The sequence below is a fragment of the Xiphias gladius genome, chromosome 23 (genome assembly GCF_016859285.1).
Source record: "Xiphias gladius isolate SHS-SW01 ecotype Sanya breed wild chromosome 23, ASM1685928v1, whole genome shotgun sequence".
Classification (NCBI taxonomy): Eukaryota; Metazoa; Chordata; class Actinopteri; order Istiophoriformes; family Xiphiidae; genus Xiphias; species Xiphias gladius.
Genome location: NC_053422.1, coordinates 21,589,020 through 21,611,145, shown reverse-complemented (window position 1 = coordinate 21,611,145; position 22,126 = coordinate 21,589,020). Strand labels below are relative to the sequence as shown.

The following is a 22,126-nucleotide window of genomic DNA, read 5'->3' as shown; positions in this document are numbered from 1 at the left end:
CTCGCCTTTTTCTCTTTCTTTCTCTCTTCCTTTGTTTGTATATATATCTATCTCTCTCTCTATATATATATATATAGAGAGAGAGATATAGATATAGTGAGAGAGAGAGAAAAAGAGAGACGTTGCAATTACAATCATTACCATAAAAACAATCTCCGTGTATTCACACACCAGAGGGACCCATCTAATTGAATCTATTTCCTTTGCAGATGATGGATTCACCTTCTGTCATGGTGGAAGTTGTCGGATTTCCATGCTGTGGAAATATGGTTTTATTTTCGGGCTTATCTCAGATGCCTCTACCTCATCTACTCTGGGCTCCCTCAGCATCTTTCTCCGTCTGTCTCTCTCTCTCTCTCTCTCTCTCTCTTTCTCTGACTGTCTCGCTAACATTACCACCACTAGCAGAGAAATGATGGTAATTGGCCATTTTGGACTTGGACAGCTGCTAACATGAAAGCGAAAGTGGCTTCAGCTCGGAGGGCTAGGCTCTAACCTCTTCAACAGTTTTCCTCCTAATAACCACAATACCTCTTTTCCCTCACATACTCTGTAATCGCAATAAGCACGCTTAAATAAATGAATGTGCACCCAGGTAATATGGAAAATCACACATGGGAAACATAAAAACACATTAACACTGTCTCTACTGATTTCACTTCTTCTTGACTGACGGGAATTTTGAGCTGAAACCAGATGTATGTCTCCCATATACAGATTATAAAGCCTCTTATCTTGCCTTTTAAAGATTTTTTAGCAAGGACAATGTGCTTCACTGAATAATAAATAAGAAAAATCCACTTGACTTGTGGCTTTTAATTTAAAGCAAGCAGTTTGCTAACTTGTATCTATTTGGCATCCTTGGTTTGTATGGAATTGGCAGCAAAAGTGTGAGATCATGCTTTTTTTGACTGAGCCTCTTTGCAAATGTGTAGAGCAAATGAAATCATCTCATAGTGTCACAGTGGAAAATTATGAAATTGAATGGAGTGATTCCACTATTCTGCAGAACATCCCGAGGCTTGGTAACTTTTAACAGAGATCCGATCGATGCCTGTAGCTTTAATCACATCTACCTTTAATGCTAGCCACATCTCTGAGGTCTAATTCTTTACTTTCACACCAAATTACTTTTCAGCCCCTGGCACATTTTCTCAACAAATGTATCTGTGGTCACAGATTCAGCAGTATGACCATGATCCATTGATTGACACGTGGCTAAAGGCTGAATCCCAATGGAGAGGATTCCTGGCAGCACATATGGTTGGCTGTTCCTGTGGAATTACTGCACATGTAACTACACCTTCATCGCAAAGAGATGAACCTGAAGCCTTAGGGTACCTCTGTAATTACTTCTGGGCCTAAATTCAGGTGCAAATCATTGCGGAGCACAATCACACCCCTTTATCAGGTTTGGTAGCAGTTTCTCGTTGAACCCATCTCACAGTAACAAATTATTCAATGAGAGAGTTAACTAAACCTCAGAACTCTGGTAGTTTATTAAAATCCTCAAATCAAATTTAGTCAATTTTAATTCATCATTTTAGATCACTTCCTCCAGTTTCACTCTGTCAGTTTGATTCCCCTGAAACCTGGATTTGCCTGTGTGGTATTACCCCGGAAACAGGCTATATTCTCAAATGCACGCTGTATCTGATTTTTAATAGTAAAGGATTGTCTTGTAATCCACTATTCCACTTGCAAGATGCAGTTACAGCCACTGAAAGAGCCAGACTGCCATCATGTGGCACAGGTCCATCACTGCAGATTGGTGTGTAGAATACATTACCTAGGAAGTTTCACATAGACTAAAAGTATTTACAGGTAGAGAGAGCACATGCTTCAGGGAGAGGCAGCCTTGTCTCGTGTTTTGCATTTTAAAAAAAACATGCATCAGACATGACAAAAACAGCCATTCACACCCTGTTAGAAAATAAATGAAGAGAACAGTTTCAGATGGCTCCACTAGGTGTCTCTCTTCAACTGAGTTTATTTCTGCTTCTGGATATTTGGAAAGTCTAACCTCTACATGCAGATACATCACTCTAACAGAGAGATCTAAGTGCACGTGTGTTAGAAGGAGGTAGGCTTGCTCAGACGGTGGGGAGGGGTGCACACCTAGAATACAAGTATACCGTATTTATAATCCAATGCCTGTCCAATTTCCATAGGCTGTACATGTGCACATGTGAGCTGCTTGTACTTCTTGCACATGGGAAGCTCTGCATCATCCGCTTCAGCTATGGCCTGGTTTGATTTTATTGTGCCATAAAGAAACCTACACATAGGTTGAGCCATAGATCCTTATCTATGCACTCAGACTGAATTCTGGCTATGGTTAGTACAGTATTAGTATAGTACTATGCTGTTGTCTAGTATGCTAAAAAAAAAAAAAAAAAAAAAAAAACTTGTAAAAGCTTTTACAAGTTTTTGGAACCAGACTGTTTTATAGTCTGGTGCCTTTATACACATGGCCTGCTGCTAAATGCTGAACCCTGTTAGCAGTGTTTAAGCATTTTAATGGTTTAAAATGTCTTATACTCAAGTGGGTTCTTTTATTCAAAGCAATCAAGGATGCAAAAAGCGTCTTATCTTATTTTTTACAATCTGTTATTGTTGTTAAAAAACACATGGTGATAGATATTTTATGCATAGGCAATTGTTGATTGCATCAGAGCCATACATAACATTTTCTTGCAACTAACATTTGCAACTAACATTGGTTAGTTTTAAGGTTTTTTTTCTGTTAGAAAATTTAAGACAGGCTTAAACATAAGTAGACATGAGTATAGAGGATGTTCTTCAGAAAAAATTTTTATAATCTCAGGATTATGTATGAATGAATATTTCGGTTATGCTACTTGTTCAAAATATTAAAGCACAATGTAAATCTACAAAATGACCGCCTCACTCCCTCTTTTGCTCCATCTCTTGGTGATAAGACAGAGAATGTGCAGCAAAGGAATGGGAAGGGAGCTGCACACTCGTAATGCTTATCATCAGCCTCTAACTAGGACATGGGGAAGGAGCCGTTGGAAGGACAGAGAGATAGAGAGAGAGGGATAGAGGGAGGCATTACATTCAGTTATAATTGATAGGCCTACTAAAGTGGCTATTGCTCCATCTCCATCAAAAATGGGGCAGCCCAAACCACTATTTTCACAGCCTAAACAGCACAGAGGACACTGACCAGAGACAATGATGTGGTCAGAGGTCAACATTCATCAAGGAGATAAAATAGACAACTCTAAAAGAACCTTCTCAATGACAAATCAGTGAGAGGAATGCCAGTTTACTATCAATCACACTACTAATTGTGTACTATCTCATCTTAGATCTCAACCCTTTACTCTGCTCAGTAACGCTGACACATTGTGTTGAGAAGACACAGGGTGATTTGCAAAGTTTTTATCTCCTTTTTTTCGTCTCAGTTAAATATCCCTCCTCTGCTGATTATGATCCCACCATTTATCACCCCATCCCCTGGGTTTTCCCAATCCAAAACTTCGTTCTCCAGAGGAGCTGGAAGCACCCAGTTGAGCAGAAATGGTGTTTTGTGTGCCGGGCTGCTGCTGGCCCACAAACACAGCCAAGTCCAGCTCAGCGTCAAGGACTGTATAGCAAGATACAGAGACAGATACACAATCACACAGATACAGAAATGGGATAAACATCTGGCTGTTCACACTTTTGACAGAAACATTAACTGAAAGGAAAGCTTAAAAAAACTGCTGTATTAAAACCACCTATAAAAATAGGTTTGACAAAAAGCAAGTAGTGTCACAAATGCTAATAATTTTGTCAAAGCTAGAGCATTTTGTGTATTATAAAGATGGTCTTTCCGGAGCGTTGCTTCTGATTTGAATTCCTAAAAAATCTGCTGTTTCCTCCCTTGCTCTAAAACAGGAAGTAGAGCTGTGATTGTCTTCCGCTTGTCTTGTTTATTGGAACCCGCCTTCCTGTTTTCAGATTCATCCTGATAGTGACTGAAAGTCCCCAGCTGAAACACACATAAACACACACTCCCTCTGTCCTGTCCCCCTCATTCGCTCTTTTTCCCTCTTGCTGTCTCTCAGATGGCTTAACCTTCAACCTTCATCACCAACAACATTCAGACCTTTGCACATGTTAACATTCCAGCTGTCCATGTGTGTGCCATGTGAGCTGATACATACAGTGTGTGTCCGTGTGTTGGCGTGTGACACAGCCCAAACTGATTGATTATCCCAAACTGATTGCAGTTAACTAAACTGTCAGGATGAGATCAAATGTGTGTGTGTGTGTGTGTGTGTGTGTGTGTGTGTGTGTGTGTGTGTGTGTGTGTGTGTGTGTGTGTGTGTGTGTGTGTGTGTGTGTGTGTGTGTGTGTGTTTCAGGGATAGTGCCATGTGCAGCCAGGCCAGGGAAGTATGCAGGTCAGTGCTGAGGGAATGTCAGGAATGTCAGTGTAATTCAAACTCTCTTCTACCACTGCAGGCGACTACTACCTGGGCATATTTTATGCCATAAGTGTGCGGAAATGTTAACCTGTGTGTGTGGCAGCGTCCCAGAGGGCTTTAACATGCCAATGTATGTAAGGAGCCATAGTTTATACAGGTTCACAGCGACATCGGCATCTCTCTCTATGGACAAGGACATGTAGCAACATTATACAGCCACACAGTGTTTTAGCCTCAATGTTCCCAAACACCTGCTCTGAAAAAATAAAATTTGTCTGAAATCCCAGCTGTTCTCACACAAGTTGCACCTCCTGTATCCAGTTCCCAGGCTTTAGTAAGCCTTTCATTTGATATCACAACATATCTGCACTCCCCTCCCTCCCTCCCTCCCTGTCTGGCCAGCTTTTTCACGGCAGCCTGTTTTCACTCAGAGGCTTTGACAAAGACTGGTGAAATAATTACAGCTGGGCCTAAACTCAGTGAGTGTTTGTCTCCAGTAATCTCCACCAAACCCACCAGTGGGGACTGTGTCATAGGAAGAGGAGGAAGAGGGCGATTGTTCTGAAAACGAGAAGCCAATGACATCATTTCAAAGAGCTCTGTTCAGAGTGTTCAACACTCGCAGTAAACAGGCAACAAAGTAAACTCGCTGTAATGTACGCGGCTCGCCAAACATCAACAAAAACTTATCATTTCAGACACAGGCCCAAGTGGTTGAGAGTCTATAAATCTCTAATCTGTCTCCCTCCACTCATCACTCTCTTTCGCTTTTCCTCTCATGCTTTCTGTCACTCATACAAAATGCAGTATGGATTAATTTATTTTCTAAAGATAAGAGGTTAGTTTTTTGTCTGAATAAACCAGATCTGAGCTGAAACATTTTGCCCGTCCGAGCCAGGATGTCTTTTTGGACAGGAGAGGACGGCAGGAAGACTGCTTGGGGTTCTGAGGAAGTGAGTGAATAAGGGGAAGGAGGGGAGAAATGAGGGAACGGAAGTGAAGGAGGGTAACAAACACCAACTCGACGCGAAACTATGAGGAAAAATGACAAGACAAACGAGAAATGGCAAAACACAGAAATCAGAAGCATACAAATATAAGTTAATGTATGTACATAAATTTAAAAAAAAAACAAAAACGAGCCTACTAGGTCTGCATATGAAGCCTTGGACTAAAGATGCTCCATCAGAAGAGAAGACATTTGAAGATGAGGTTGCTGTAATTCGCAGTGACAGTTGCGGATGAGTTACGGTGGAAATGTAACATGTAAATCACCATTGTTGCTGCTACTACTACTACTACACCCTCGAGTACTTAAAGCCGCTCCCCTGACAGGGCCAGGGAGAGGAGAGCGGCTCTGCGGGCAAGCAAGGGAAGCATGGACACATAGAGATATTTACATACAGTCAGACAGACTTCCTGGCATTGTCAGCCTGAGAGCGTTGATGTCAGATCCACTCCTTCCTGTGCCGAAGGGAGAACGCCATGAGATGACAATGGGCCCAAAACAGGACAAAGAGGAAATGTTTAAATTTAGGCCCCTTCTTCCACCATCTCCTCTTTCACAGCTATGGAGCTCTGTAGCTGTTTAGTTTTTGTGAATTCTCCCCCCCCTCACCCCCCACCCCCCCGGGGCTCCCTCTCCCTATTGTGTCATTTCAATAGAAGGATTTTCACATTCAACGCAAATCCCAAAGGAGGATCAGCTAGTGAGACCAGAGTTCAGTCAATCATTTGTTTTCACTGATGTTCCTTTAGAAAAATTATAAGTGCTTCCTTATTAGTCCATCCAGCAAACTTGGATAGAAAAAAACCCTTAAGAATCCATCAAAAAATATGCTATACTGGCCATGGAAAATAGTTGTAATGAAATAAGGGATAAAAATAGGATTGAAAGCACAGGGAACATCCCAAGGTTAATATAATGTAAACTATATAGCTAATACATAAAGACAAACTTAGCTCTAAAGTTGCTTTTATCAAAAGACTATCTTTGAACTAAATAATTACTGTGAATTCGTCTGTTTTTTCTGAGTGTGTAGGTTCAGTGACTGTGTTTGAGTGTGTGATAGTGTCTTTTCTGTGTGTATGAGTGTGAAGAGCGTGTGTGGGTGTGTGTGTGTGTGTGTGTGTGTTGCTCTGTCTGAGTGAGAGCTTTATCACAAATCAGAGTGTCGGCGTCTGCAGGAGCTTACAGGGCAAGAGTTCACCGGTCTGTCGCTAACTCGGGGAGTTTCTCTCAGTTTGATGATAGCTGACGAAGTTTAGAGGCAAAAACCGAGCACATGTGATCTACAAAGGAGTCGCTGTCCGCAGCATAACTTCAGCCTTACTCATGGATATAAGTTAAGCCCGTAAAGTACACTGGATAAGTTTAGCGCAAGCATAAAGTGTTAACGGCGTTTTTTTTTTTTTTTTTTTTTTTCTTTTTTCTTTTATTGACTTTAAGGACGGCAACGGCGATGCCCTTCTAAAACGGGGGGAGTTTCCTGGGGGTAAGTTAACAGCTTTAACAGCCAACTTTCAGTGGTAAGAGGAGCGATAGTTTATTTTTCGCGGGGGCAACTTGGTAAGCAAGTTTCCCCGAAGTCACTGAATAGTAAAGTGTGACTTTTACGGACGGGTAACTCGGCTTGCAGTCACGCCAAACTATGCTATAAAACAATTTCATAGATGAATTTGGTGAAACCGACTCCTACAACCTGCTGCAACGTTAACGTTGATTTCGTTGACGCCATTTTTTTAAACATACGTTTTTGGACGCCCAACCCAAGTTGAAGTCAAGTCATCTGTCATAGGTAACGTTGCTTTGAACTGTCAGTTTTAGGTGGAAACAGTTACGTTTTGTCACATTACGGAAGCAAAACAACAACAACAACAACAACAACAAAAATGCATGCTTGTGTATTTTAGTCGTTTCCACCTAGCCTTCGTGACTTTCTAAAAGGCTTTATAGCAGATTTAAAAAAATTACATTCATGTTATCTGAATAAGTGGAGTAGCTAAGAGTCAAGTCTCGTTAAAGAGGCGTCACATTTTACATTTACAAGCTAATGTAGAGCTGATGTATGTGATTGGAGACTATACCCTAATCCCCCAATAAATATATATTTTTTTTGAAACGATTGAGTGCTGTCTTTTAATAGCATTCTTTAAGAGCTTATCAGTAAAAAGCATATAAATTGAATAGTGACATTCTATTAAAAGGCCATCCTAATTGAAACACATCCTTAGTGATGATCTCATGTACCAACAAAGATGTATGCCGGGGGCCCCAATTACACAAGATGCTTCCATACATTAAAGGGATTATAAAATGGGGGTAATTAACATGTAGTAGTATAGCACTTGCCCAGCATCTTCTTCTTCCTCAGAGGGAGCTTGTCCGAGCTTTGATGATGTCACAGCCAGAGCAGGCCTGAAATAACCAGACATCTCAGTAGTGAGTGTTTCCATGACAACACAGCCTCCTGGTTTAAATGGTGGACAGGGACTGTCTCAAATAATTACTTTGGATAATATGGACCAAATATGGGGGGAGGGGGGCGTTGGGTGTTTGTGACTGTTGACTAATGGTGCAATAGCCTTGTCTTGAGGGTCACAAAATGAGACATCTAATGCTTTCATTGTGTTTTAGTAACACTACATATCTATTGAACATTTGACCTCCCGTGTAGATAAAATGTAGCTGACCATCCACTCAGAATATTTAATATAATATATTTAGCATTTATGGCATACATCCAAGGGCATTCTGAGCAAGTTCAGACAGAATAAACATGATATAAAATGACAAGGCAGTCAATTCAATGTCAAACTGCTGAATAAAAAAGTGCTTTTTTTTCCTCCAGGTGTTTGAGAGAGAGAGGCCTGAGACATGATGTCCATTGGAGCTGATAGCTGACACTGTAGAATGAAAGAGGATGGAACAGACAGACAACCCTGCCTCTGAGAGCAACAACCCTAATGGGTTTGTCAACCGAGTGTTTAATGTTTCTCTGGATGTGGAGAATGAGACCAGCAGTGTTTATATTCAGGAGACTGGGCCAGGGCCTGCAGAGGGGCAGGGAGAGACCCAGGCTGCCTCTTCTCAGTCCCCTGTCAAGGACAGACAGGAGGTCAACCGGAGGCCCCGTGCAACAGGGGGCATCTGGAAGATCTTGAACCGAAAGAGAGCTGTGTCAGAGCTGGAGCGGAGACCCCACTCCATGATCCTGCCTGGGGAAGCGTCCATCCCTAAACTCTCATTTGCTGACAAAGTTCGCTCATTCAAGAAGCTTAAATCCCCCTCTGTGTTTAGAGGGAGGACAGGGAAATTATCCACTGCAAAGTTCAGCAACTCAATGGTGGATGAGGATTCTTTCTGCCATGACATTGGCACTCCACAGCAGTCCAGCAGGGGCATGCCTCGACACCGTGGCAAGAGGCACTCATATGCTGGCTATACAGCAGAATTTGACTGCTCATTCGAAGATATTGACCTGTCAGCTCCTGTAGATGGCTATAATCCCACTGTAATGGGAGAGGCTGTAACACAGAATGGTTGTAAACCATCTGAAAGAGTTTCCTATACTAAAAGAAACCACAACAATTCAACCAACTGTAACAAAACAGCTGCAGGCTACGAAGAACCTAGCATTAAAGGTAGCCCGAGCACCCACCAGGGGAGAGGAAGGAGACAGAAAGATGTGTGGAGTTATCTGAGGAGGATTTCTCTTTTGGGGAAGGCCAATCCTGTTTACTCAGAGAAGAGCTTTGACTCTGAGCTTCACTCTCTGGACAAAACCATAGACTCAGACTACGGCTCTGTAGACTTTGAGAGTGTCAGAGACTTTCAACCTCCGCCCCCGAAAAACTCTGACACCAAGGGGCACTTTGGTGGTCTGTTTAAGTTTTTCAACAGTGTAGCAGAGACAGCCAGAAAATGGCGGGCAACATCACGTTCCTTCTCTCCTCCAGAGGGAGAGAGGACTCCGATGAGCTCCCCACTGGCCCCACAGCGCACATTGGACAACATTCAAAGTGTGTCCCTGACACTTCACAGTGAAGGACTTCCAATATCCCAGCCTACCCCATCATCACCAGTAAACACTAAATCCTTACACTCCAGTAGCTTTGACAGCGAGGCTCCAGCGGCTGTGACAGGTGGACAGTCCCCTAAGGTGGTCCTGAAAGCCTTTAGGACATGCCCAGGATCTCAAGCTGTCAATGGCCTCCAGTGTTCTGAGGGTACAGACAAACATATAGACAGAGAGACAAACTGCTGTTCCACAGCCATAGTAGAGAATCATATCCCCCAGTCAGGTCCAAACACAGAGACTAAAAAAGAAGCAGAGGTTAAAAAGGATCCGTTACACTGTCTCTGTCAAGAGGAAAAGGTAGAGGGACAGACAGGAAATGAGCAGGATTCCAGGGATGCTCCACCTGACTCCCACCAGATACAGGAAGTGAACGTCCAATCACAACAAGGTGATAAAGAGAGCACAACCAATAGCGTACCTGCATCAGATTCCACAGAGGAAATATTTAAGGTATGTGACTTTAAATAGAAAATTAGCTGCCCTAATTATGTGTTACTGAATTTGAATAAATGCATTTGGTAAAGAAGTTAGTGATTTGTATCGGAAAACTACTGTTGTGTTTCTTGTAAAAGAATAGCATTTTCATGTATAATTTGCCTCACATTTATGCCATAACCACATTCCATTGCAGGCCTTTCCACATCATTAACATCGCCAGAGGCATGCATCATGTAATTACTGCATAAATGCTGAAAATATCATTTATGTAACTGTTTTAACCATGGTCATTCTTTTGCTTCTTAAAATCATCAACACTGAACTAGAATTTAAACGGTGCCAGAGCTGTTACTCATTTCCTCATGATATAAGTCCTAGGTGTGGTTCATTAACTGCCCGGGAGAAACAAAAACATTCAAAACACCAGCCTGTAAGGACACGAAGTGGGCACCAACTCTACAGTTGTCCTTTTGCCCCATCTGTTGGAGAGAAGAGGAAATAGTCAGTAATTACAATGGTGGACAATATCATACTAGAGGAGTTTGTACTTTCCTGCATAGCCAGCCTCGTGTAGCATGCAAGGAAACCCTATTTCCCATAGAGCTGGGCGTGTGTAATTGTGGTAGCACTAGAGCTCTGTGACGTCTGTGCTTCATGACGGCACCCCTCCCTTCTCACTCCAGTGGAGGCATTAGTCATCTTCCATTGTAGTCACACCAGCGAGTCAGGACATGTTAGTCCTAACTCTTAATGACAAAATGAGATATGACATCTCAACACTCAGCACACTTTCATAGGGGTTTATTATGCAAGTGCAAGGGCTGTGTGAATCTGTGTTTTGGGAAGGGTGGTAATGTGCAGTTGTACTATAATTTAAGAGAAGTGATGGCACCAGGAAAATCCTCTTCCATTATCACCAACTGTTTACAAACTAAATCCACCAGTAGGGTGTATTTTTTTTTTAATCTTTTCTGAAGTTTAACTGCCATTAAGGGGCAGTCTTGGCACTTGTGGCTAGCTACTGATGCATTGCTATTAAGAATGTGAGCTCATGGCTAGTAGAACCTTTTGAAATGAAATACGAGATATATTTTGTTAAATCTATAAAGACATTCCTCCCAATTCCCTGCACAAGAAATGCATTGTTGCACCTTTATCTGGGCCAAACTGCTGAGTATCTATGCAAATCACAGCTGTGTGAGCAGATTGCCAGCCAGACAGGCTGCAGTGTAAGACAGCCAGGCTCAGCCATGCCCCACTCTAGCACAGAGAAGACCTCTGTACATCACAAGCCCTCGCGCCCACGTCCTCGCCCGGCCTCAGCTGTCCTGGACCTGTGGAGGCCCAACCCAGACCGAGATCTCTACAATCATTATAGTGAGGTTGGCTCACTGTGTCGGCGGAGACGCAGGCCTGCTCCCACCATACAACCTTCTCCGGGGCAGAGACGGATGGCTGCTCGCTCCAGGCCTTGCTCTGTCATAGAGACCAGTGTTACTAGGGATCCGCAGTCCACGGAGCTGCACCACAGAGTAAGATGCCAAATAACAAACGCTTTCACTGAAAGTAAACATACAAACACTGACATAAATATGACAAATAAGCAGTCCAAAAATACCCAAATACGCTTTCATGCTGAGTAAATATGAGTAAATATCACATCCTAATGTTGAAAAAATGAAAATAGGTGGGCAGAGTCTTACTAGTAGTCTCCAACAACTCGCTGATAAATATAACCCAAGCCCATAATGAATCAAACACGCACTACGGACTTTGAAGGGCAGCCCAGTACTAACCCAGTATTTATACACCACTCACTGTTAGCTGCAACAATGCGTGCATGCTCTGCCCCATTTATAGAGGCCTTTATTTCTGGATGCTGCTTTTCCCTCAGCTCACCTCCCTCTCTCTCTCTCTTTTCCTTTCTTCCCTCTCACCCTTTCTTTCTTTCTGTTTCTTTCTGTGTGGCTTCTCTTTCGCTCTCCCTCACTCTCATTCTTTCTATGTGGCCAATTTTCTGCCTCATCGCTCCCATAAGCTCTACCTCTCATTGCCCTAACTCAGAGTCAGTTCATTTTAACCTGAGAGACCGCCTGGTTGGCATGATGTATAGTCTCTCATGGTTTTGCTGCAGGGCATGCACACCGACCAGTGCACCAGAATAGACTTTCTGGATGTGAAATACTTTAATTCACTGCAAAAAGGGTACAAGGCAGTAAGGAAGAATTCTTTTAAAATGAAGGGCAGGGGAGTGTGTGCATTCAACTGTGTGTGTTTGTGTGAGTTTGTGTATCGAAGTTACTCCGTATAGACTATAGGAGATGCCCTAACTACTCAGTACCCTCCAGGCCTTGTCTCGCCCCCCGGGTGTGTCACCATTAGAGCCCCCACTCAGGGCATCTCTCCAGCGATGCCGCTCCCTGCCGCTTCCCCCCAGCACTCTCACTGCCTTGGCGCTGCTCCTGCCTCAGTCAGGTACCATAGCACATTTTTTATTTTATATCAATATGCAGACTTGTGAATGACATGTGTATGTTCAATTGTCTGTCTCTATGTCTGTCCAGCAGACATGGGTCAGTCGTCATCGTCGGTGCGTCTGCGGTCTGGAGACTCTCGCAGGAGGAAGAGGCTGTTGAGACCTGGTTCAGAACCACTGCAGGTCAACATAGTGAGTTGCATGCTTGCCCTCATAAACAGACACACTCACATATAGATTGACCTAATTACTGCTGACCTTGTCAATAGTGGGACCACTGTATATATGATATTAAGTGCCTATATTTACACATACACACACACACATACAAGTACATAGTGTACTGTCGCACTGAGTTTGTTTACCTGATGGAAATATGAGTAGATGTGAGATAATAGGGCGATAACCTTTCACTGATACCGGTAATATTGGGATGACGGAGCACTGTGTTTCATCAGATAATGAAGGGACTGATCTGTAAAGATGGTGGTCATGTGGATTAATGTCATCAAGTCCTCCTAGGCCATTACTCATCCTGAATTGGACACCTAACATTTCAGATGTTTTTTTTAACCTGACAAGCACACAAGCTGATAAACAGTGAATTTCACAGCAGAAAGGGGAATAACATTAAATCGTTTGTATATACCCGGTGTGCTGAAAACTGTAAGATATGTAATGTGTCTTTGTCAGTTGTGTAAAATTAGCTTCAGAGTATGTTGGAGTTATACTACTCAGGAAGTGAAACCAGGCATTTCAGAATTGGTGCTTTGATGTGCAAGTGGCCTCAGGGGGATTCTAGTTGAAGGAGATGCAGAGTTTTTCTGAAACATCCTGACAGGGTAGTGCACATTTCTGGGTCCGTGTCCAACATCTATTTCTACAGAACTGCAATGCATGAGCTAAACACTATTTACATCGTTATTTGATTATACTAAATTGTATCGCAACTGGGTACCGCATGCTTTAAGTGTTATCCTCTGTGACACTTTTTTTCTTCGATTGATTCAGAATTTTGAATACATGTTCATTAGCATATAGTATTAAATGGGTATTTTCCCATTAAAATATTGAATAATTAAATGATCAGGGTTATTTAACAATGAATATGCATAGTGTTGTAAAGATATATATATATATATATATATATATATAGACTAAAATTCAAACTATACACAAGGAGTCAGTGTGGATTTACTGCAACATTTGAAGTACAATAAGTAGTCCATTTTCATGACAGAGATGCTGTCTACTCAACTGCTGAATTTTGAGCCCCGGGCTTTCACTCCTGGCATGTCTTTGCAATGAAATTTAGTAAACTTTGAAGAGGTGATACTACTCATTTAAGGTTTGATTATAACTTTTTGCTGCTGGTTTAAATAGTGTTTGTGAGCCACTGCACGTTGTTGCCATGACACTCGCTGGCTCCTGTTCATCTTCTTGCTTCTATCTTTAGGCAGCCTTTTTAAGTGTGAGCTAAATAGAGAAAGTGTGTGGGTGAGAGAGAGAAAAAGGGGTGGGAGAGAAACAGAGAGGGGAAGAGAGAGGCTCTCTCTATGTATGTGCACTTTTGTGTCATGGCCCTCCCCTGGGGTAGGGAATTTGGACACATAACACTGGAAATGTCTTGTGTGTTTGTTGGAATAGTGAGGGAAGTTCATCTGTAGCTGGCTCAAATGATAGGAACATGGAGGTAGCATACTGTATACGCACAATATGACATAACATGGTAACGCAGCTATAATGCAGTCACATGGATGGATGATGCTTCAACATGAAATGTGTGTGTTGCTGTCTTATTTCTGGTAAGTCATGCATTGTTTATTTGGGATGGTTGTCATGTCAGGGTTGGATCTGCTGTTTGTGATAGAGTGCAGAATATGTTACAGTCTTCCTGTTAGGTTGACTACTGGAGCCTAGAGGCCGCAGGCAGAGAGAAAGCATTCTCACTGCAGTGGATTAACTGCTAATGCTGACGCCTCTCTTCTCCTTTTCATTTAAATGGATTTCTCCCCCAGTCACTGCCCTCTCTTCTCTTCTCTTCTCTTCTCTTCTCTTCTCTTCTCTTCTCTTCGCCTCTCCTCTCCTCTCCTCTCCTCTCCTCTCCTGTCCTCCAACAAACACTAAGCAATAGCAGTCTTTGTTAATTCCTATGCAGATGAGAGGACAGTTTCCTGTGTGTTACTAATGCTGTGCCTGAAGCTCTGCTGTCAACTTGTCAGAAAGGGGGATGGTCTTATTAAAGACTTCATGCAGTTTAAAAGTTTCAACAGAAATCCTATATGATTAAGTTCTGGCCAACCTGGGTCTGTCTGGTCATAATCATATTATCCAGTGCTATCTATTTATTATGAATGCATGAGTCAGTAGGCAGTGGCTAGTTGGGTAAGTAGTAGGGAAGTGATGAAAAAGGACAATGTTGAGTTGAACAACGTCTTATGCACACTCTTTTATACTCATGGGGAGCACCAGCGCTTATATGTTAATTTAAACACAAAGACTCTGTTTGTATCTGCATCCTAGGCCTCAGCCCCTATGATACAAATCTTCTTAACACTCTGACACACACATACACACACCTCACGTGCTTTTTTGATGTATTCAGAATTCATCTGTTGGGTGTATGAGTCATTGCATTAACAATTTCGTTTTTTGGTGAGGAATGAATATCACTGGCTAGTGATATCTCTGTCAAACACACTGTGAATGTGTAGCATTTGTTTCACCCGGGGCTTTATTTTAGAGCCCTGTCCGACAAGCCATGGGAATAGGTCTTCCTCATAATAACTGCATGTATGTACAGTTTTCACTTTGAGCCACGGGTGACCTAATCACAATCCCTTATCAGTGTTCACTCCCCTGCCAAGGTAAAGGCACATATCTGCTGTGACTTACTGCAGCCACCAGCCTATGCTGTTTCGTAAGATGTGGTGGCCTCACTAAATAGTACTGCCGCTGACTGAATCTGAGCAGGTGGTTTTGTCAGAGCCTCCCTAGGCTGTTTCTTCAAAAGAATGGGGTTCTGCCAGTCAGGTGTGTGTATGTGTATTGTTTGTTGGTGGTGTATGCATAGGTGTGTGACTCCATGCTTATGTGGTGAATGTTTTTGTGTGTGTTAGGAAGAGAGACAGAGAAGCTCAGGGCCTTTTCTCTTATATAACTGTTGGGAGGGTTTACTTTGCTCCCTACAAAAGCCATTTCCACTTTTATTTCAGATGGCTGCATGTACCCGGGGACTGGAGGAACAGTGCCGTATGTTAATTCTCTGACTCACTGGTGTATCCCGTTTTACAGTATCTCGGCATTATACCCTGTATTTTGTCAGATCATGCATGTCTGAGCATGTACAGATTCGTGTTTGTGCCTTCTTGGAGTACATTCTGTTTTATATCTCAGAAGGCCAGTATTTCTATCCGTCAACCATCATTCAAAATGTGTTATGTTGCTGCCACAGAAGGACAGTAAGGCTATATTGGTGGAGGGTTCCAGTAATGTCAGAACATGCAGTGATCTTTATGAGGCTATTTAAGGCCCAAGGCACCTCAGCACTTGTTATCCAGCATCAGTTGTATCATTTGTGATAGTTTCCCCACAGGCTGCTTAGATGATTTTACCCACAGTCATCAGCCTCTAATGTCTGTGTAATACACTATTTATTTTCATGGCTATTTGACAGGTTTATATTAGGGATAAAGAGTTTTTCTGGTCTTAAGTCGTCACAAAAGAATGTCACCTTGTGGTAGGTAATATGATGATACCTTTTTATATGTTATATGACCACATTTACCACATCCATCGAATTTTTTTCACAACTTTAACTTTTCACCCAGCAAAATAATATCCTTTAATTGTATATTTACATATCTCATTACAATGTAACTACTCATTACCTATCTACAGTAAATTGCATTGTAAAGAGGAGGTTGTGTGGCCCAGGTCCTTCCAGTTTTTAGTGGTCTTCCCAGATTTATATTTTTCAGGTATGTTTGGAATTTATTTATCTATCTACAAGCTATTTGAGGCAAATTTGTGATTTTGGTACAAACAGAGAAACTTAAAAATTCAGCTGTGAAAGTTGGAATTTTACTGACATTTACTGAGCACAAAATTCTTCACATTTTGGAGACTGCGTCAGCTTCCCCTTGCACCACCTCAAGGCCAAAGCCTTCCTAACCTTCTATTGACTGTTGTATAGGGAATCATGTCTGTTTTGCATAAATGACCTTTGTCTTTAAAACTGAGCCACCTTAATGCGCCTGACTTGGAAATCTCCCACATATAATGTATAGATTCATCATTGTTAACCAAGTGATCTGTTGTTTCTACAAGGAAACAATGAACCAACTTTGCTATATGCAGCAACTTCCCCAGTGACCAAAACTTAAATGGAGGAGCACATAGTAAAATCCATCAAAAGACACACCATATACGACCTGCAACTCTTTTTTTTTCTTTTTTTTGTAAAAGTTTTTGTTCCCCTGAAGTTTAAGATCTTAGCAATGCTTTTCTATTTGAGCAGATTTTACATTTAGATAAAGGAATAGTGAGCACAGTTACATGTAACATTTATTGTCATGCAGTCATTCTGTACTTTTTTATGAGCTCAGAAGAAATCTTGTCCTGACATGATCCATCAAGTGGGTAATAAGTTCTGAAGATTTTTTTCAAGGTAACTGAATAGTTGGGACTTCTTCCAAGCATTTTACTTTTGTAAGTTTCTAGACAACTGCTGTGATCTAAATGCAACTTAATTGAGTATCTGTACTATGAGTAAAATACATAGTTCCAGCCCTGGTCATTTTGTCCCTGTCCTAAAAAAAGGGACAGAAGCCAACCGCCTTTACGGTGTTCTGCTACTTAGAATGTATCCTGCAGGCCTCTGTGAAAGCTCCTCTGGATTTTTCTGGCAGCTGCCACTTCTTGTGTACATTATTTAGCTTAACTTTCTGAATCTGACCTCCCTGGCTCCCTTCTACACCACATGCAGCGTCAGAGAAAACCCTCCATCACAACATGTATTATGCAACCCCTAGCTCCTTGTACTTCTTCCTCATTCCCCCTCTCCATCCACCTCTGTTTCTTCCTGACCTCAAAGCTCATTATCCCTCCCTACATCACTTCCATCTCTGTTTTCTACTGTCCTCAGATCAAGCACCCCCCCGTCGGTTCTTAAATCCAGGCATGTGAAAACATCTGCTTCCTGTGGGCTGTTGTGTCTGTGAGTGTTTGTGTGTTTGAGTATAAGAGTATGCAACTTTCTATGTGCACCCATTCCTGTGTGCAGTCATATATTTTAGATGAAAACCTGTTAGTAAATGTTTTACAGGCCAGCAGTATATCAGGTGGAGTCTCTGAAATCTTTTATGGGAGTAATTGACCTACCAACAAGAAGTAAGGTGCTGAGAAACACAGAATGCCAAACAAGTTTGCAGCCAAATATCATATCACTGCAGAGTTTTGAATTGCCATCCACTGCTTTGCTTTTGGACTCTTGTGGTGTGGAAGCAGTGAGAATGTAGAAATCATTTTAGCTCAGGGGACAGGTAGAGCTGTAGATTTTTGTATCCACACACTTTTTACAGTGAGTTGCACATCTATGGCATATAGTGGGCATGAAAGTTGATTAAAGTGGGTGAGTGGGCTCGTCATTACCAGCCGCAGTTTCTCAGATAATGTGACTAACCTCACCAGAAATGTTACCAAAAAAATCGAAATATATATATTATCCAAAAGAGGCATAAAACAAATATCCAACAAACACTGCATGCAAATGTAGCAGCAAGAGATCACAGGAAGGATGGGAAGGCGCTACGGCTTGTACCTCTCAGTGTTTTGGGCCGCAGGTGGCTTACAGTGCCTGATGAATGGTGACACTAGCGAGCACGTTCAGTACACTCACATCCAGCACAGTAGAAGTACAGTAAAGCAGTGCTGGCTGAGGCAACCCAACAAATCCTAGTATAGGTCATTTGGTTTTATCCTTCACCCCACAGCTGGGCTCTCAAATGACCAATCTGTGGGCTTTATTTAAGTACGCACTGGCACTGATGCTGAAGAGAAACATAAATAAATAACAGACTGTATTTTCAATAGTTTTCCTTAATGCTTCCTTTTTGTTACGGTTTGTAAAAAGCTACAATGCTGTCTTTGGGGAGCTTGTTACAGTGTCTTTTAGCAGAGGCACTGTTTTTCCTCTATGGAGAAATTTTACAGAAATTTTATACTTGCCACACCTTCACAGAAGAGTTTAGAAGTTTACGGATTTCAGTTTGAAAATGTTCAGAATTATTAGTGATTTAAAGCATCTTCTACTCTTTAAATTAATCAAGGAGGTGCCTTAGTGGACATGTAAAGGCGTCAACATGTGTCTAAGGGAGCCCACTGGTCAGAAAATGCGGAAATCAAATTAATATTGATGAATAGGTAATATAGATTAAATTCACTGCAGTAAAAGTATTACCATAACATGATATAATATGATACCACTTTCATGATTGTAAGAAAAATATAAAGCTACAACCAGCAGCCGGTTCTCTTAGCTTAGCACAAAGACTGGTAACGGGGAAACAGCTGGCCCGGCTCTGTCCAAAGATAACAAATTCTACCCACCGGCACCTCTAAAGCTCATGCTATATCTCCTATTATATCTCCTATAACTCTTGCTTCCAGGTCGAGCTCAGTGACTTGACCCTGAGTCTAAGCATCACCACGAGGTTGCTGGGCAACCAGCGTAGCCTCCAACAAATTACAGCATCAATCTGGCCAAGAAATAGTCCCGCACAAATCCCTTGTAAAATGACAATGTCTTGATTTTGTAGTTTGTTTTTTGCACAGATTAAAGAAACAAGATAGAAACTGTCGGCAAGGAAGCAAATAATCAGGTTTTCCAAAATGTTGCACGGTTCCTTGAATTTTTACCATAACCCTTGGTGGGAATTGTCAAGCAAAGTATGGAGTGTCAGCAAACATTGAGCATTACTCCCAGTGCTTCCAATATTATTTTAATAGAGGTTCGGGGGAGAGTGTTGAGTTGTATCCTTTCAGCCACTGATGCCAGTTAACCTACTTTCCCCTAGCAAATAAAATACAGTTATCAAAGTAGCATAGTAATGGCCAAGTTTCCATCAAAGAAGTCTGTAATACAGGTGAGTTTTGTATTGAATTACATTCATATTTTATGTATTGCCTCTGCAAGCTTGTCTTCAAAAGCCTTTTTATTCCACAAGAGACTTAATATAGCCTAAATTCTGGCGGTGTTTATATAGACGTTCTGTCATCAGTTTCCCTGTTAGAACTGCACAATGTTATGCAGCCCCTCTGGAAGCTGACATAAAGAACACAGTCTCCAGAACACACAGGCTTTACACTGGTTTGTCATGAAATAATAATTCATTTTTACTGGTCCCAAGGCATGAATGAGTAGAAATATTTCCCCTTAAGCTGTTTGGTCTAGGAATGTTTGGGATATCACTTGTAACGTCTTTAACCCTAACTTCTCCACCCTACTTGGCATGAACTTCTTCTTCTATCTTCTATTTACTCTATTTCTTACAATTTTCTATGCTCTGACCCACTGACTCGCCTTTACACTAACAGCAAAATTGAACTGAACGAATAAACAGCTGATTTCTGAACAATGGTGACACAACTGTGTTCAGGAAAAGTCCAGCGATTTATTTTTAGGGCCCTTTGTGGCTAGCAGTCCTTGGAGGAAGCAGGAAGTCAGTGTGGTTGTTGTGGGGATGGGAGTTGAACAAAGAAGTAGAGCAGACTAGAGGGGAAATGGGTGTGGTAGGCTTTGCCTCCCATTTGCCAAATACCTACTGACCACAAACAGATTCATTTGCTAGCAGTAAATTTTGTAGTTTTATTCAAGGAGAGACTTTCTAAAGACATGGTTTGTTGGCTACAGGCCAATAGAGTTAGGACTGACCTTAGAGCCAAAGTTAGACCTAAAGAACTGATCTCAGACCAGTAAATGAACATGGTCAGTGCTCTTTTAAAACAGATGTAGAATTCGTCTAATTCATTAAACTGTACTTCTGCATAGTGTGGTTGGATAATGAGTGGATGTCCAGCAGTATTCACTGTGTATGCACAATTTAAAAGAAAATCAGCAGAAAGAGATCCTTCATCAATTTGATTCATGCACTTCTGACTGCTGTTGGAATTGAGGTAATGTTTAAAAAAAATGCCGGGAGGCTCTGGAATATTTTTACAGTCTTTCATCTGAAGGTGAGAGATGCAAACATTGTTCCTCATATGGATGTCAGTGTGTCAGTTATCAGTTATGCCAATATTGAGACAAACTACGAAATCAGCAGAGCTTCCTCCCCACATCCTACCAGGATACAGCTAACTGTTATGAGTAAATATTGCCCTGAGGCATAAATTGGGAATTTTTGCTCTGCATCAATAGGGCAATTACATTTAGCTTTTTGGCAGTGTTGCCTCAACCTTGTTCAAGGAAGGTGTTGAGGATGTGCTTTGCACTCACATCTGTTTGTAATATTCATTGACAGGCTCTTAAAGCACACTCAAAGGTCTGAAGAGAGACCAGTTTGATGACATTAGATCCGCCTCTGCTATTAGATGATCTTCTCCCCTTGGCTTAATTGGACTGTGGTATCTGATGTGCACTGGAGTAGTTCTCTCACAGGGAAAAGATGTCCCAATCAAGTTGAGAGTGAAGAGCTGCTTCTGTGGAAGGGGTTCAGAGTAATTTTCACAAGAGATGGTGAAGGGTGAGATCATGAGATTGACTGTCAATTTGGAGCAGCGGCTGCAGTAGTAGACATTATAGCGACCCTGTCGATAAGGAGAGTAAAGAACCACGAGGCAAAGGTCACCATTTACCTTTTAATTTCTTTTTGACCCTAACCTGGTTTCAGGTTTAGAGAAGAGACAGAGAGGATGTGATTTAAAATACAAGGAGTTTCTCTGCAAGTCTTTCTTCATGACCGGGTGAGGAGATCAGCAAGGACTGATCTCAAAGACAAACCTTAAGAGTACCCGGTTGAGATGGCTCCACTATTTACAAAGGCACCTCCCCTTGAAGGTACAATGGACATACACAATTGCGTAAAAAATTTGAAACACACCAATGACAGAATGAAGTGGTCTGCATTGCTCTGCTTAATCTGTTATTACTTTGGACTCTTAGCTTGATAAATGACAAGAAAATGGAAAGATGGCTGAATAAATGGATAGAATTAGAGCCAAAACTAACAATTATTTTCATTAGCGATATTCTGCTGATTATTTTCTCGATTAATTGATACATCTTTCATTTGTTCTGTAAAATTTCAGAAACTTTTGAAGTATTCCCATCACAGTTTTTTTGAACCCACTGTGAGATTTTCTGATTAATTGTTTCATTCAAACTATGGTCCAAAACCCAAAGATATTTATTTTATTATTACAGAAGACCAAGAAAAACAGCAAATCCTCAATAATTGGAAGCTGGAACTGGGTAATGTTCTCCATCTTTGCCTGAAGTATTTAATTTATCAAAATAGGTGTCCTTTAATTTTCTGTTGATCGGCTAATTGATTATTCGACTGATTGCCATCAGCTCTAGTTGGTATAAAGCCTTCACAACCTTGACAAGAAAGAGCATAGGCTACCAATTTTACCTTAATTCATTTACTAATTATCTTAATTCATTTTCATTGGGATAACTGAAGGGTTACT

The 22,126-nt window shown here is 41.5% G+C and overlaps 1 protein-coding gene across 6 annotated transcripts in view; it reads left to right on the top strand.

Annotated features, from left to right (window-relative positions):
- The first annotated feature begins 6,856 nt into the window (after positions 1 to 6,856).
- LOC120784945 (rho guanine nucleotide exchange factor 9) overlaps positions 6,857 to 22,126 on the top strand; it is a 41,145-nt gene continuing 25,875 nt past the window's right edge. For 3 of the 6 annotated variants that reach the window (XM_040119102.1, XM_040119098.1, XM_040119103.1), the window contains exons 1-5: positions 6,857 to 6,933; positions 8,290 to 9,969; positions 11,151 to 11,489; positions 12,306 to 12,432; positions 12,522 to 12,625. In XM_040119102.1, coding sequence (XP_039975036.1) covers positions 8,362 to 9,969; positions 11,151 to 11,489; positions 12,306 to 12,432; positions 12,522 to 12,625 — 2,178 coding nt within the window. In that variant the 5' untranslated portion in view covers positions 6,857 to 6,933; positions 8,290 to 8,361. Of the gene's footprint in view, positions 6,934 to 7,812; positions 7,881 to 8,289; positions 9,970 to 11,150; positions 11,490 to 12,305; positions 12,433 to 12,521; positions 12,626 to 22,126 lie in introns of all 6 variants that reach the window. The other 3 variants (XM_040119099.1, XM_040119101.1, XM_040119104.1) reach the window with 3 other exon arrangements.